At 39.5% G+C, this 13,038-nt stretch overlaps 2 protein-coding genes across 2 annotated transcripts in view; both read right to left on the bottom strand.

Moving 5' to 3' along the window:
- LOC128739187 (uncharacterized) overlaps positions 1-13,038 on the bottom strand; it is a 75,519-nt gene that overhangs the window by 58,172 nt on the left and 4,309 nt on the right. The window lies entirely within an intron of this gene.
- LOC128739188 (phospholipase A2 inhibitor beta-like) lies at positions 7,629-9,020 on the bottom strand. The gene is made up of 2 exons (XM_053834621.1): positions 8,990-9,020; positions 7,629-8,930 (listed from the first exon to the last, which is right to left on the bottom strand). Exons 1-2 carry the CDS (start codon positions 9,010-9,012, stop codon positions 7,778-7,780), a joined length of 1,176 nt encoding a protein of 391 aa, XP_053690596.1. The 5' UTR covers positions 9,013-9,020; the 3' UTR covers positions 7,629-7,777.

Genomic DNA, 13,038 nt, shown 5'->3' with positions numbered 1-13,038 from the left:
GATATTAGACAATTTCTCATTTATTTTGGATATTAGCCAAAATTGTTTTACGTCCTGTGCCTCCAAAAATACATTTTTTTACAATCGGCTTCCGTGGGAACATTGGTTGGAGTGTATGCTATCGTGTGATATTATGATCTCAATTTTGGAAAAAATGGCATATTAGCCAATTTTTCATTTATGGGCAGTACAGCAGTGAGTATTCAGTTTTTTCGCCAAAGCACAATCCGTGATACTGAGATCAGCCTTGACTTCTAAAATGAGCCTCAACCGCAGTTGACGATCAAGAGTTCAACTCCAACGTGTGGCCTGCGCCTTGCGGACAGCCCTGAGAGTTTCCTTGCACCTCTCAATTACTCACACCAGCACACCACAGCTCTTTTAGGATAATTCGTCAGTCCCGCCAGTTCCCTAGCCGATGCTGGTGGATTCTGCAGGTGACCGCACACAATTACTTCCATTTCTCCTCATGCATGATGGATGATCGAACGTGGTTTCGACCTTTAAACTGTGAAAAAATTATACCCAGCAGAACTGTTACAAATAATACAACGCTAACAGGAGCTAGCATCCACAGCCACTGCGAGCGCCGCTATCGCTAAAATGAAGTGCCCAATTTCTAAATGATCCCATCTTTACTACCGAACCGATTTAGCAAATAAGCCATTCAATATGTCCCGCATTCATCCAAAAAAAATCTGGTCACTTTATACTTGGGACAGCTTCATTGTTCAACTCTAACGTTGAGGTACCAGTGCTGCATCGTTCATGGAAGGGAGGAGGCAGGAACGAAGGGTCTAATGGCCTAGAACCACAGAGCGTGTCAGTGGCGCGATGCGGGCTTGGAACTTCGTATTTGCCATGAATGTAAAGTTGGAAACTCCGTTCCCTGCAACCGCACGTAGGACCAGGACGACTGTTGAACGCAGGCAGGAAAGGCGCGATTACGTCGGGAGGAGGGGGGTCAGGAGTTCCCACAATTGCTAAAATTGGTGTATCCCGGTAGCTGGCGGAGTAGTGGTGGAGCTGGAGCAAGGTTGTCTTCACACGCTTTTCACGGCGACGTTTCAGTGGCGGTTCTCTTAACGCAATTTTAGAAGTTAGTGGCGTCAATGCTGTCTCGGTGACTTTCTTAGAAAGCTGCTGCATTTGTTCACGATTGACCGAAAATGCTTCTTCAACCAAGGATGGTTCGATCCCTTTGACTCAATTTTGATTTATTCGACAGTACCGTCTTAACGAGGCCAAATATGACAAAGTTATATATGGAACATGTGTAAAACAGTACCACCCATTGTGTTATTCGGCGGATTGCTTTAGAACTGTTATGGCTTGTATCATACAAGCGCATTCGGCCTGCTGGAAATTCAAACACATGCCATGACACTGTTTTGCTCGCCCAACGCCGAATCGATATGCAGAGTAAGTTAGATGACTTCTCCGAGAGCTCTCACATTCAAAGACTAACTAAAGGGTGTCCCACATCAAATTGCATCACGGAAGAAACGCTGTAGAAAATTACCCATTGGGTATTTTCTCTTGAAAATTTGGATAGAATTTACAATGTATTTTTATCGCAGTCAGTTTTTCGAAAATTGGAACAAATAGCGTCACCCGAAATGCTACGCCGCGAATTTATTTTGCGCAAGCACCTGGAAAATTCTCAACTCTCTCATCAGGAATGAAGAGACTAACGTTCCGGAGGAAGTAAGGATGTAGAAACTTTCAAAGTTTGCCAAGAAATACATGATTTCGGCAAGCGATCTGCATATATCGCAAACAGAGTGTGCCGTTCGTGACTACCGGGACTGTAAACGGGCAGATCTACTTCGAGAAGTGTCTACAGAAGCGTCTGCTTCTGGCTTTATGCTATTATTCAAAGGATGTCCTGGAGTGGAACGAAGCCAACGGGGTTACTTTCGTACCCTAGGACATGAACCCCTCCAACGCATCGAAGCTAAGACCCAATGAAAAAATACTGAAAGCAGACACTACAGAAGCATCTCAAGGAGGTCAAATCTGAGGAAGACATGAAGAAAAAGTAGGTTTCCGTAAAAAAAGAAGCTGCAGCGAGATGTTCCACAAAAGTTTTTGAGTGGAATTAAGCGTAAGGTGCGAGCAGACGGTTATGGTACTGAAGTTGAATGAAATAAATATGCCAAAAGCATACTAATGGGCATACTAATGGGCATACTAATTATCCTTTACTATGTTGTACATTGTACAAAGTGTAGCAAGTTACACCGTTTGACGGTAAGAAATAAAGCTTAGATCATTTAGAAATGATGTATGCACTTTTGTGTGCATATATTATTTAACTATTAAAGCACTTCTAAGCACTTTCTAAATCATACCTTCTGAGTCACGGTCTTCGTCGACCGACCGGTACCACCAATTCTAGCAACCTGATGGTGACTGTTCTCTCCACTTTTCGCTTCATTTATCACCCAAACCTTCATTATTAGACAAAACTGGGGATAATTTGGTGGATTCACCGCTTTTCAGCGATAAACTGGACTCCATTTTGTCGTTGTATCACTGTAGCACAGTCTTGCTGTAATGGCAGCTTCTTATTGCATTCGGTTAAAAGATTAGTGTAGTTAGATTCAAGCTGCAAAAAATATACCGAGCAGAACTATTTACCAGCAACGAAACGCTGTCAGATTCTTGCATATCCGGCTATTGGAAGCGCCGTTATCACCAAAATTAAGTGTTTTCTTTCTAAATGGCACTAACTTTATTAATCTTCGATAATACCTTTCTCTTGGAGAGTTATATTAATCATTTTGTCAGTCATTGGCTGATGATAAAGATTGAACAGTTTGATAAGAAATCAAAATCTACCAAATGAGTTAATGACACATTCCAGCGTTACGAGACACCATGAGCAACCGTTTTTTTGAAGCAAATTTGTTCATATTTTACCAACAGTCTGACGAATATCTTTCAAAATAGGTGTTTTGAGATGCTATTTAGTAGTACTTTCTCAATACGAGGGCGAAATATTTATTATAATAAGCATCATTGAATAGTGGCGGAATACTTTTCGTTACGGGACACCATCGCAGAAAATGCGTATTCTGAACATGATTCAAACATTTGCAAAACTCTGCTCTGTTTCAAGTTTTTCAAAGTCGACATGTTCCGAAAATTTTTAGCTGAAGGCTGCCTGAAACTCAAAATGTAAAAGTATATTCAGGTTTTTGTTTAGTTTTTGAGATATAATAAAAATCATTTCGTTACGGGACATCATGCGCTGTTGGCCAAACGGTATTCTGCAAATGGTGTCCCGTAACGAAAAAAGTAAACTGCATTATATGGTTTATTTTCTCTAGATTTCTGTTCAGGCCGTAATAAGGTTCGTCTTGATGCGAAAGGTATGCTTTATTTGCGCTGCACGCCAAAATGGTATTAAATAGCAAATATTCGAAAATTAGGTATTTTGTTTTACTTCAGACGTATCAGTTAACGTATCTTAACGCATAAATTTAAAAGTTTTTAAGCAACTCTACTATTTCATGCAACATTAACAACTGATGTTGCGAACTATAACTATAACATAAGTTGCTATAAAAGACTAATTTTGCCTATTCTTTAAAATAACTTTGTTGCACTTGCAAATTATTCTACAGTCATAAAACAGTTATATAAAATATAAAAAATAAAACAGTTGAAAAGGGTCATGAAAACTTTCTAAAAAGAAACGCTAAAAATGATGCCGTTCGAAGTACGACACTTACTATGCATCTTGCAAGCTAAAAAATGTTCTCTGGGCTAGGCTTTCTTGCTAGTGTGCTAAAAAAGCTGACTAAGCAATGCACATGTTCACCCTTTGCCTGGAGCCACCCTTAGTCGAGAGACTCTGCAGCTAGTTATTAGAGTACAAAACAATTAGGTTGATTTGTCTATTTTGGATAGGCTTTACGCGTACTTTATTTTGGTCACTTCTATTTGATTTTGCCGTAAATGTCCAAAATAACGTACGCGCAACGTCTGCCCAAAATAGATAAATCACGGGGCTTGTACAACGATCCTACTGACTTTGGCAGCACCATCCAGTCGAGATTCGAACATACGACGACTGGTATCATACCTCGTTAGGTATTACTCATCAGGCATCACACCTTTTTTGCGGTGTCCACCTTTCATATTTATTTATTTATTTATTTAAAATATGATTACTAGGTAATGTTTTTGATGTTAAAGTTTTGAATAAAATTTAGTAGTAGTATGGCTGTATCAAACAGAGATACTTGTGTAGATATTGAATTTTAATCTTGAGGTGCCCGTCTTTACCGCAAATTCCTTAATATTACAATATATTATTATATTGTAATCATATTTATACATACTTGTAGTAAATACATATTTACTTGCATTCGGTCATCAAAATAATAGATTTGTTATCGTCGATAAAGATTAGTTGAAACATGATGTGATAAGTGCTTTTTCATTCAATTACTTTTTGCCTTAAAAAACGTTACGCGACACCATTTTGAAGCACCTATTTTATTTTACATAGAAATGCTTATCAAAAGTCAAGCACAGCGCGATTTTGATTGTACATATATGATTAAAGAAAATCCATAGTTTCAAAAAATTTGGATTTAAACTCTCTGGTATATGGAAATAAATGCAAAATTTTCGTTACGGGACACCATTATAAAAGTACTTGTTTTTAAAGGCCGCTTATCTGGAAAATGCTTTCATTTTCCAAAAAACTCTGTATGAACAAAATGTTACCCTAGTAATGAAACATGTTTTGACGATATACAGTTTTAAATTATTTTGGCTTAAAACTATTGACAGAGAATTAATTGCAGCCTTGCCTAAATGATGAAAAAATCTATAGAGTAAGGAGGGGTAAAAGTACGATGCGGGTAAAAGTGCGATTCAATGATTTATCAGTGCGGATTCCGAGTAAATTGACTACATTGGCATGGATGGGTGAGTACTTTGACAGCTTAAATCCATCATAAACATTTGTTGTTTACGAATCATAGTTGCTGAGTTATGGGTAAAAGTTATTTTAGAACGGTTTTGATGTAATATTTCGTTGTACGGCAAATACGATATCAACAGGAGGATATTACTTATTCACAAATTGTAACAGCGTTTTACATCACTCAGATATCTCTCTTGAAATTGCGGTGAGAAGAATTTACAAAATATATGTTGCTTTTCCATAATTTAATCAAACCCCGTCAAGCACCTAGCGGGGCAAAAGTTCGATTTATTGACGGGGTAAAAGTTCGATTCATGGATCGAGAATCTAACTCATTTTACTGACGGGACGACGACACTATGCAAGTCCTTGCGACTTGTAAGGTACTGCGGGCGACGCTGCTCGTCCGTCAGCGTTATAGCCGCGATTCTCAACGGGGTTGTTCGGGGAAAGGAGTTCTAGTTCTATCACGGAGCGAAAAAATTCGTTTGTTTCAAACGAAATTTTTATAACAACCTAAAAATATTTTTGTTTCGAAACGAAATTCTATTTGAATCAAGAAAATAACAGTTTCGCTTTTCCATAATTTAATCAAACCCCGTCAAGCGCCTAGCGGAGTAAAGGTGCGACTCACGCACGGGGCAAAAATGTATAGCTTATATACAGCTTTTGGCACTATATTACAGATACTAGAAATGGAAGATCTGCAGAAAACTGTGTTCTACAGATGTTGGTCGAAGGAAAACAATGTTTTTCCGCTGATGAAACATAAAACAAACGTTTGGGAAAGTTTCGATCTGTCGGAGGCTGCAATACACCAGCGAAAAATAGGAAAGGTGTAAATTGAGAATATTCCTAACCGAAACATACCGCAGATTGACGATAATATGGTTTTGTTAGCTACTGCTGTGCTAATTTCATGGATTCGAGCTTCGCACTTTTGCCCCGCGGTAATCGAACTTTTACCCCGCTAGTGGGGTAAAAGTGCGAATCGGCACTTGTTCAGAAGAATGAAGAATTTATTTTCAATAACACTATTATTCCAGATGATTTATAGTTGAATGTAAAGACATTGAGTTGCTGCATCACTGTAAAATATATTTTGTTGTTGTTCTTCTTTATATCTCGCGAAAATTGATGACAACTTCAAACATCGCACTTATGCCCCGCCCTACTCTATTGCTAACCTCCCACTTGTAAGGTGCATTTTAGCATGAATTGTCAATAAACAATATGACAATTTAGGATTTTTGTAAGCTTTATAGTATGTTTTAACATACTACATACAAATATTTTTAATATAACTACTTTCAAAATTTGCTCTCATGGGATAGATGCGCTTGGAATGTGTCTAATTCGGTTTTTGCAGAAATATTTTCGATCTGAAGCATTACTTTTTAAAAGTGTATCTCGAACATAGGTAATTTCAGGAACCACACACCACACGAGATGATTATAATGAATAATAGAAACAATCGACGCATTTTTTCACTACATATTTCATTCAGTTGATATATTTGAATTCACTTTCACATTATCGCTTACCGTGTACAATTACGTAGTACGAAGGTCGCGTCGCGTGCATTTTGAGTTCATTACTGCCGCGTAGCCGAACCTTATCAAACCTGTCGGTGCAGTTGCAACTAGGATGCAGAGCAGAGATGAGAGTAGTTTTACTGTGAGTTTCGATTGAACAACATACTAAGACGGAAATGATAATTTGAATCATTCACAGACGTGTTTTGCTGCTCAGCTGCAGTTGGGTCCTCGTACCGGCAGAAGCTACATTCCGGTACGGTTGCAAGGATGACCGGCGGTATCTTGCGCTAAATATTTGTATTGTGGAAAATGTGGACTTCGAGAGTACCGGTAATGCAGCAGCCAGTCAGTTTCCAAATGTGTCGCATCTGGAATTTCGGAATGGGAAATTTTCCAGCGTTGGAGTGGATTTTTTTCAACAACTTGGTGATACTAAGCGCCTTACGTTCAGGAAGGGATTTCTAAAGGATATTCTTTTCTGGTCACATTCGCTGGAAGAGCTCCGAGTGATCAATATGGAATTAGTGGATTTTGACGTGATAAGTGAACTTAACTATAGCTTGAAACAGCTTGCAATTCGCTCTACAAATTTTTCTAACTGGTCTTTGCAAATGAGACTATTGAAGGCACTGGAAGTGATAGACGTAGGATACTGTAACTTGTCCTATCTTAACCTGGATTGGTTTACAGGCTACAAGCATCTTCGTGTACTGGACGTTTCCAAAAATCATCTGCAGACCCTATCTAGTGGCCCATTTCTGAAACTGCAATCACTGGAGGAGCTTTACCTTTACGGTAACCGGTTCGAATATTTATGGCGATTTCCGGATGCTTTTCCAAATCTAAAATTTGTTAGCTTATCCGATAACAAGTGGATATGCAATTGGGTTACCATGGCCCGGGACACACTTTTTGTACTGAAAATTGTGCTTATGGATTCCGACTTCAATTGTAAAGAAGGGTGGATTAACAACGGAGGGCTATGCTGTAGACAAAATGGGCCAATTATAAATCAGGTGAATGTAAAAAAGGATTGGTTAGGGACAGAGAATCGTAAACTTGAAATTCTACTAGATGACAGAAAGAGTGGAGATACAGAAATGGCGATTGGGGCAGAGATAGATGGATCTGCTGTTTTCGTTGATAATCTATTGCCAGTTATTTTGACCAGCCCATAGAAATGTTTATTTAAAAGTGCATAAAATGAATAACATGTGCGTGAATAAATAGATTCAACAAGAATTGAACTCGATTTCAGCTTCACGTGAAACATCTTCTTGGAACACGTCCTGTTTATCTGTTACCACCACTTAATCGATCAGTTTTGGCAATCAACTCCAATCGTTCCTTCAATCGATATCGCGAAACTTCCTTTTCTGACTCTACCAAATCTTCTCTGACGTCTCGCAACAGTTCTTGCAATGCTTGAACTTTTTTCGCAAACTGTTGTTCCATTTCTGCTCTTTCTCTTGCCAGTATCAACATGTCTCGTTTCATGGTTCGTAATTTCTCTTGGAATGATCTGCAGGCAAGAGCGTTTCCTTTCTCTTCGGCTGGATCCATCATCAATGATGCCGATTGTAGTTTCATTGGTTCAGTTTCCGTTGTAACCTTCTGGGGTTGGAGTTCAATTTCTACAAATTCATACTTTGGTTGCGGTGTCCCCGCGGTTGCAGAAAAGTAACAACAAAGACCACCTTCCTGTTTTTCGCTACAGATTTCGTCGGCATCGAAAAGCTGAATACCACGATCCCAGATTTGCTGTCGAACCGCTCGAATCCAGCTGCAGGCCCAGTAGTTGTTCGAAAGGCGGATGCGTTCCAGCTTTGGGAATCCGATTGGAAACCACGGGATCTGTGACAGTTGATTGTGATTGATCCAGAAGTTTTTCAGTCGTTTCAGGCGTAGATCGGAGCTTCCGTCGATTCGTGCAATGTGATTCCACGATAGATCCAAAATCAACAGGTTATCCATCTGTTGGAACCAATCGAGACTGACGTGGTTCAATTTGTTTTGCGACAGGTCCACAATAGAAAGTGCAAACAGGTAACGAATCGTATTCGGAAGAATTGAGAGCGGGTTTCGATTTATGATTAGTGTGTTTAGGTTGTGGTTTGATATTGCTGCGATTGATAGGTTTCGTAAGCCCGTTTTATCAATGCGAAGTGTGTGCAGCGTGTCGGAACTGAAGTTGACAGTGGTTATGATTCCTCTTTTTAACGTAAGAAAATTTGTTTCGCCCAAATTCGCAAACAGTTCGCGTGAAAACTGCTTTATGGTACAGTTATCAATAACCAGTTGGAGAACATTTTGAAATTGGATGGCACTGTGGTTTTCCGTGGGATCAATTGTGATGTTCTGAATATAGCAGTTTCGTCCGTTTTGTAACCGATCGCATGGAATCAGTTTGGCCGAAGTGTATTGTAATCCAACCAAGAGATACAAACTAGTTTTGGCTAATTAGTGGTTTATTATATTTATTAATCTGGAAACAAGCATACTTACAGCAGCCGATGACTACGGTCCATTTTGTTTCTTACTCAGTGGTGTATAGTTTAAGCGATGATTGTAATAACTGTGCTTGAGTGCACTGTTTGATTAGATTTCTAGAGTATTGATAAGAATGAAATATATTCTCCTTATTTTGAATTCCTGAAGGTGAAGGTTAGAGATGGCCGATGATGAGTAGCAGAATAAATTTCATTGCACCGAGGAAAAATAAATAAAGATTGAAATATTCCTCATCTTCAAAAAGGCATATCCGAAGAAAACTTCATCTGCTGTTTTCTATTCATATTAATTCGATTTTCAACATTGAATTGCGTCTTATAAGAAGGCGAGGGTGTACAATCTAAAATTTATAAATGAAATATATGTCCTGGTTTTGAATACATGTCCTTCATTTACTTGTCTGAATTAAAAGATTTTCTTTTTAATCAATCTGAGGCAACCAGTCAACTGTGCTCGAAGTTTTGTTCGTACTGCCAGCTTCATCCCGGAGCGAAGAAGTTGGAAATCGTGAGGCAATTCGATATACTCGATTCGGCATTTACAATGTTCTCTCCATTCTAGAGAAAGATCGAGAGCGTCGGAGTGTAGGCCTAGTCCGGGGACCCATCGGAGCTGCGCGAATGTAAAGTACAGCGGAAGCTGAAGAGGAACACAAAAATCAAGGTGTTCTGTACCTTGGTGGGCCAGGAAGTCTGAGCAATCGGTCAAACGCTGAAGAAGCACTTGGCCAAAATGGGCATTTTTATGCGGTAGTGCCAGTCGAGCTCGGCCTTGTCTGAGTAGCAGGCAATCACCCATTCGGAGTGGTTGAAGGTGTTGGTAAAAAACGTTGTTGCTGAACGGCAATGACTGGCTAAGACTGACGTCAAATAGAACGCCCACTGCAAGTTTCCGAAGAAGGTTCTTCTGAGGCTGACGATCAGCGAGAATGGAATATTCAAACCGGTGTTCTTTTTTTCGGAGCTTGTGGATGGATCTACTACAATAATTTCGTGATCTAAACTGAGAAGCAGTTGATCGCCAAGACCACGAAAGAGCTGAAAAACATCCATCGATTTATCGGCCATGGCTAAGATTCCAGCTAACTGCAATAAGGCCACTAGGCAGGGCGTCAAACCATTTTCACGATGTTCAAAATACCATTAATAAAAAATAAAATAGCCCATTTATATAGCAAATACCAGTTGGTTTGTATTTCTATCCTACACCTCTGAGCCAATTTTTAAAAAAATCGTTCGGCGAATTTTTGAGTTACGCCCTTTTGAAGTTTTAAAGGGCAGATTGCCAATATAAAGTAAATAAAAATATGCAATTACACTTAAAAAAAGAAAAGCCTGTATTGATTTTTTATGCAACATACGCCCATTGGCGACCATTTTAGCAGTTTTACACTGTATTGGGAATAACCGGATATGTTATCGTTGTGGGAAATAGTCAGTATCGAACATAAACAAAAAATTATCATGCGACACCTCAAATTACGCCAGAACTCAAAAACTAGATCAAAGTCAGAGCAACTACCTAGCACAACATTGCATATATCTGGACAAGTTACGGGAACTTTCAGGAATACCCAGACAAGTGGCCAGTTTCGTTTATGAACAAAACCTTATCGTGCGACACCTTAAATCACACTAAAACTTTTAAAACAGATCCATGTAAGCCAAATTAAGTAGGGTACCGGAGGGTATTTGCAGCCCGCTACTAAATTCGGCATACAATCCCTTTTTTTGCTGCGTTTTCGCAAATAAAAACTTGACCGCTAAATATTGCTGATTGCAAGAAAAATTGTACCATCCAAAGTACGCTATCGCTCATAAAAGTGCTATTTTACTTTAAATCGTTTCGGTATGTTCGGCGCACTGTTTCGTTACATTCCAAGAAATAAGTGCGCCGAAGAGACTACAACGATTTTAGCTAAAATAGCACTTTTGAGAGCGATTTCGCACTTATTGATTGGAAAATTTTTCTTGCAATTAGCAATAACAACACTGAAACGAATGTAGCACTCATAGGCTTTAATGTGTTATGTTGTAGGGTACGGGACGGTATTTTCAGCCCATTAAGCGGTAGTCTGAACAATGTTCAGGAATTACATTGAAACTATATCTATTCGAGACCAGATTTTTATACCAATTGATAGAATAATATTTACTGAATATCGGAGTGCATTTTGGTCCTAATGAAACGCTACTAAATTTGAGTTATAGTCACGAAAAATGATGAAGTTGCTGCGGCTAAATTGGGCCCATTTTCAATAGTGGTGTCTGTGTTGATCTCTATATCCAGCAGGACGAAAAAGCCTGCATGGTACAAACCATATAAAGTAATCCACCGTATAAGTCAATAGGTGGTACAGCGCGCGCGCACCATAATTTAATAATTGCGTAACTAACAATAAAGCTGATTTTTGGAATATTGTTGGGGCTTATCAAAGGCTTATCTCTTTTCTTCTTGTTAGATTATAGTCACTTTAACACTTTTAGGTCATTCGTGACTTCTGCGGAGTTGGGATTTGAACTCGGGTCCTCGGCGTGACAGGCGTGAATGCTAACCACTACGCCAGGATTGACCCCGAAAGGCTTATCGTCTACCAAAAACCAGCTGTATCTATTTGAAGAAGCCTGAGAAATTACAGTGAGAAAACAGCAATACGCAGAGTCCTATTCGGTGATTTACTGTCGTTCAAAAACAGATCAAAAGAGAGACAGATGGATAACGTGATAACGGATAACGGATAACGTTTCGGTATTGCCTATATACCGCCTTTTTGAACATAACTAGTTTTGCAGTGACAACAGCTTGCTGCTGGCGCTAGTGTATCATTGTATCGTTCATATACACTAGCACAAGAAGCAAGTGGTTGTCAGTCAAATACTAGCTATGTCAACATGATAGAAGAGTTTCAGGCGCAACTGCCTCGCATATTTGCAGTAGTGTAAATAGAGCACCATATGCTGAAATTAAAAACAAAATGCTGCAAATGGCTAGTGAATGAAAACTGATTTTTATTTTCATATCAGAGAGAAATCTTTGTGTTCTTCCGTGATAAAAAGAAGTAGAATTGTTCTGTGATACCATATTTACAGCTGTTTAGTTTCTAGAATAAATAAAAGTGATCATAATCAAACCATCATCAAGATCGCATACGCGTAAGCAATTGCTTCTGTTTTTTCAGCTTAATTACGTGTTAGTGGAAAAACAGTGGTTTTGATGCTTGAATAAACTTTAGCAATGATGAATCATAAATGATGGTGTGGTGCCCAGGCATAGGCAAGGTCCGGCCAAATGAGATCGCCCCATGATGTCGCGGGCCGCAAATTCCTCAGGCCATTCATGCGCATAACAAAATGCAAAATATGTGGCAATAACAACCATTTTCTGGGAATTACCACAAGATTTAAACCAGAAAGTGTTCGGAACGAACAAAATGCACGAGGCATTACGGCTGATTTGAGTGACCCCTGTGTCTTAAAAAATGTTACTCTCAAGTCCACCATCTCACAAATCAGTCCGCGGGCCGCACAAAACATCTTGAAGGGCCGCAGTTGGGCAATAACTGATGTAAAGGATACACACCGAAGTCTGATAACTTCGCTCAATAATTTCAAGAATTTAGGAGGATGAGAAACTACCGAAAGGAGTGGATGATGGTGTGGTTTGTCGCATCTACAAAAAATACTGTAATTACCGCTGTATCACGCTTGTCAACGCCACCTACAAGGTGCTCTCATAGATTTTGTTATGACGTCTATCCCCAAAACCAAGTGAATCCTTAGGGTAGTACCAGGCGAGTTTTATGGGGGCCCATGCTACTACGGATGAAACTTTCTCTATTCGACAAGTCTTCCACAAATGTCGGGAATACAACGTGCCACGCTTCATGGATTTCGTGGATTCTAGGGCAGCATTCGATACAGTCGACCGCAAACAGCTATGGCAGGTAATGTACGAGATTGAGTTTCCGGACAAACTGACGCGGCTGATCAAAGCTACCCTGGAGCGTATGATATGCTACGTGCGTGTTTCGGGGGCACTCTCAA

This window comes from Sabethes cyaneus, chromosome 3 (genome assembly GCF_943734655.1).
Source record: "Sabethes cyaneus chromosome 3, idSabCyanKW18_F2, whole genome shotgun sequence".
NCBI lineage: Eukaryota > Metazoa > Arthropoda > Insecta > Diptera > Culicidae > Sabethes > Sabethes cyaneus.
Note: the sequence above shows the minus strand (reverse complement) of the source record. Positions and strands in the feature narration are given on the sequence as shown.

Excerpts from the sequence above, each read along its gene's own strand:
- LOC128739188 (XM_053834621.1), bottom strand. The coding sequence starts at position 9,012 with ATGGACCGTAGTCATCGGCTGCT. Across the intron at positions 8,931-8,989 it reads GACCGTAGTCATCGGCTGCT|TTTGTATCTCTTGGTTGGAT; the intron begins GTAAGTATGCTT and ends AGCCAAAACTAG.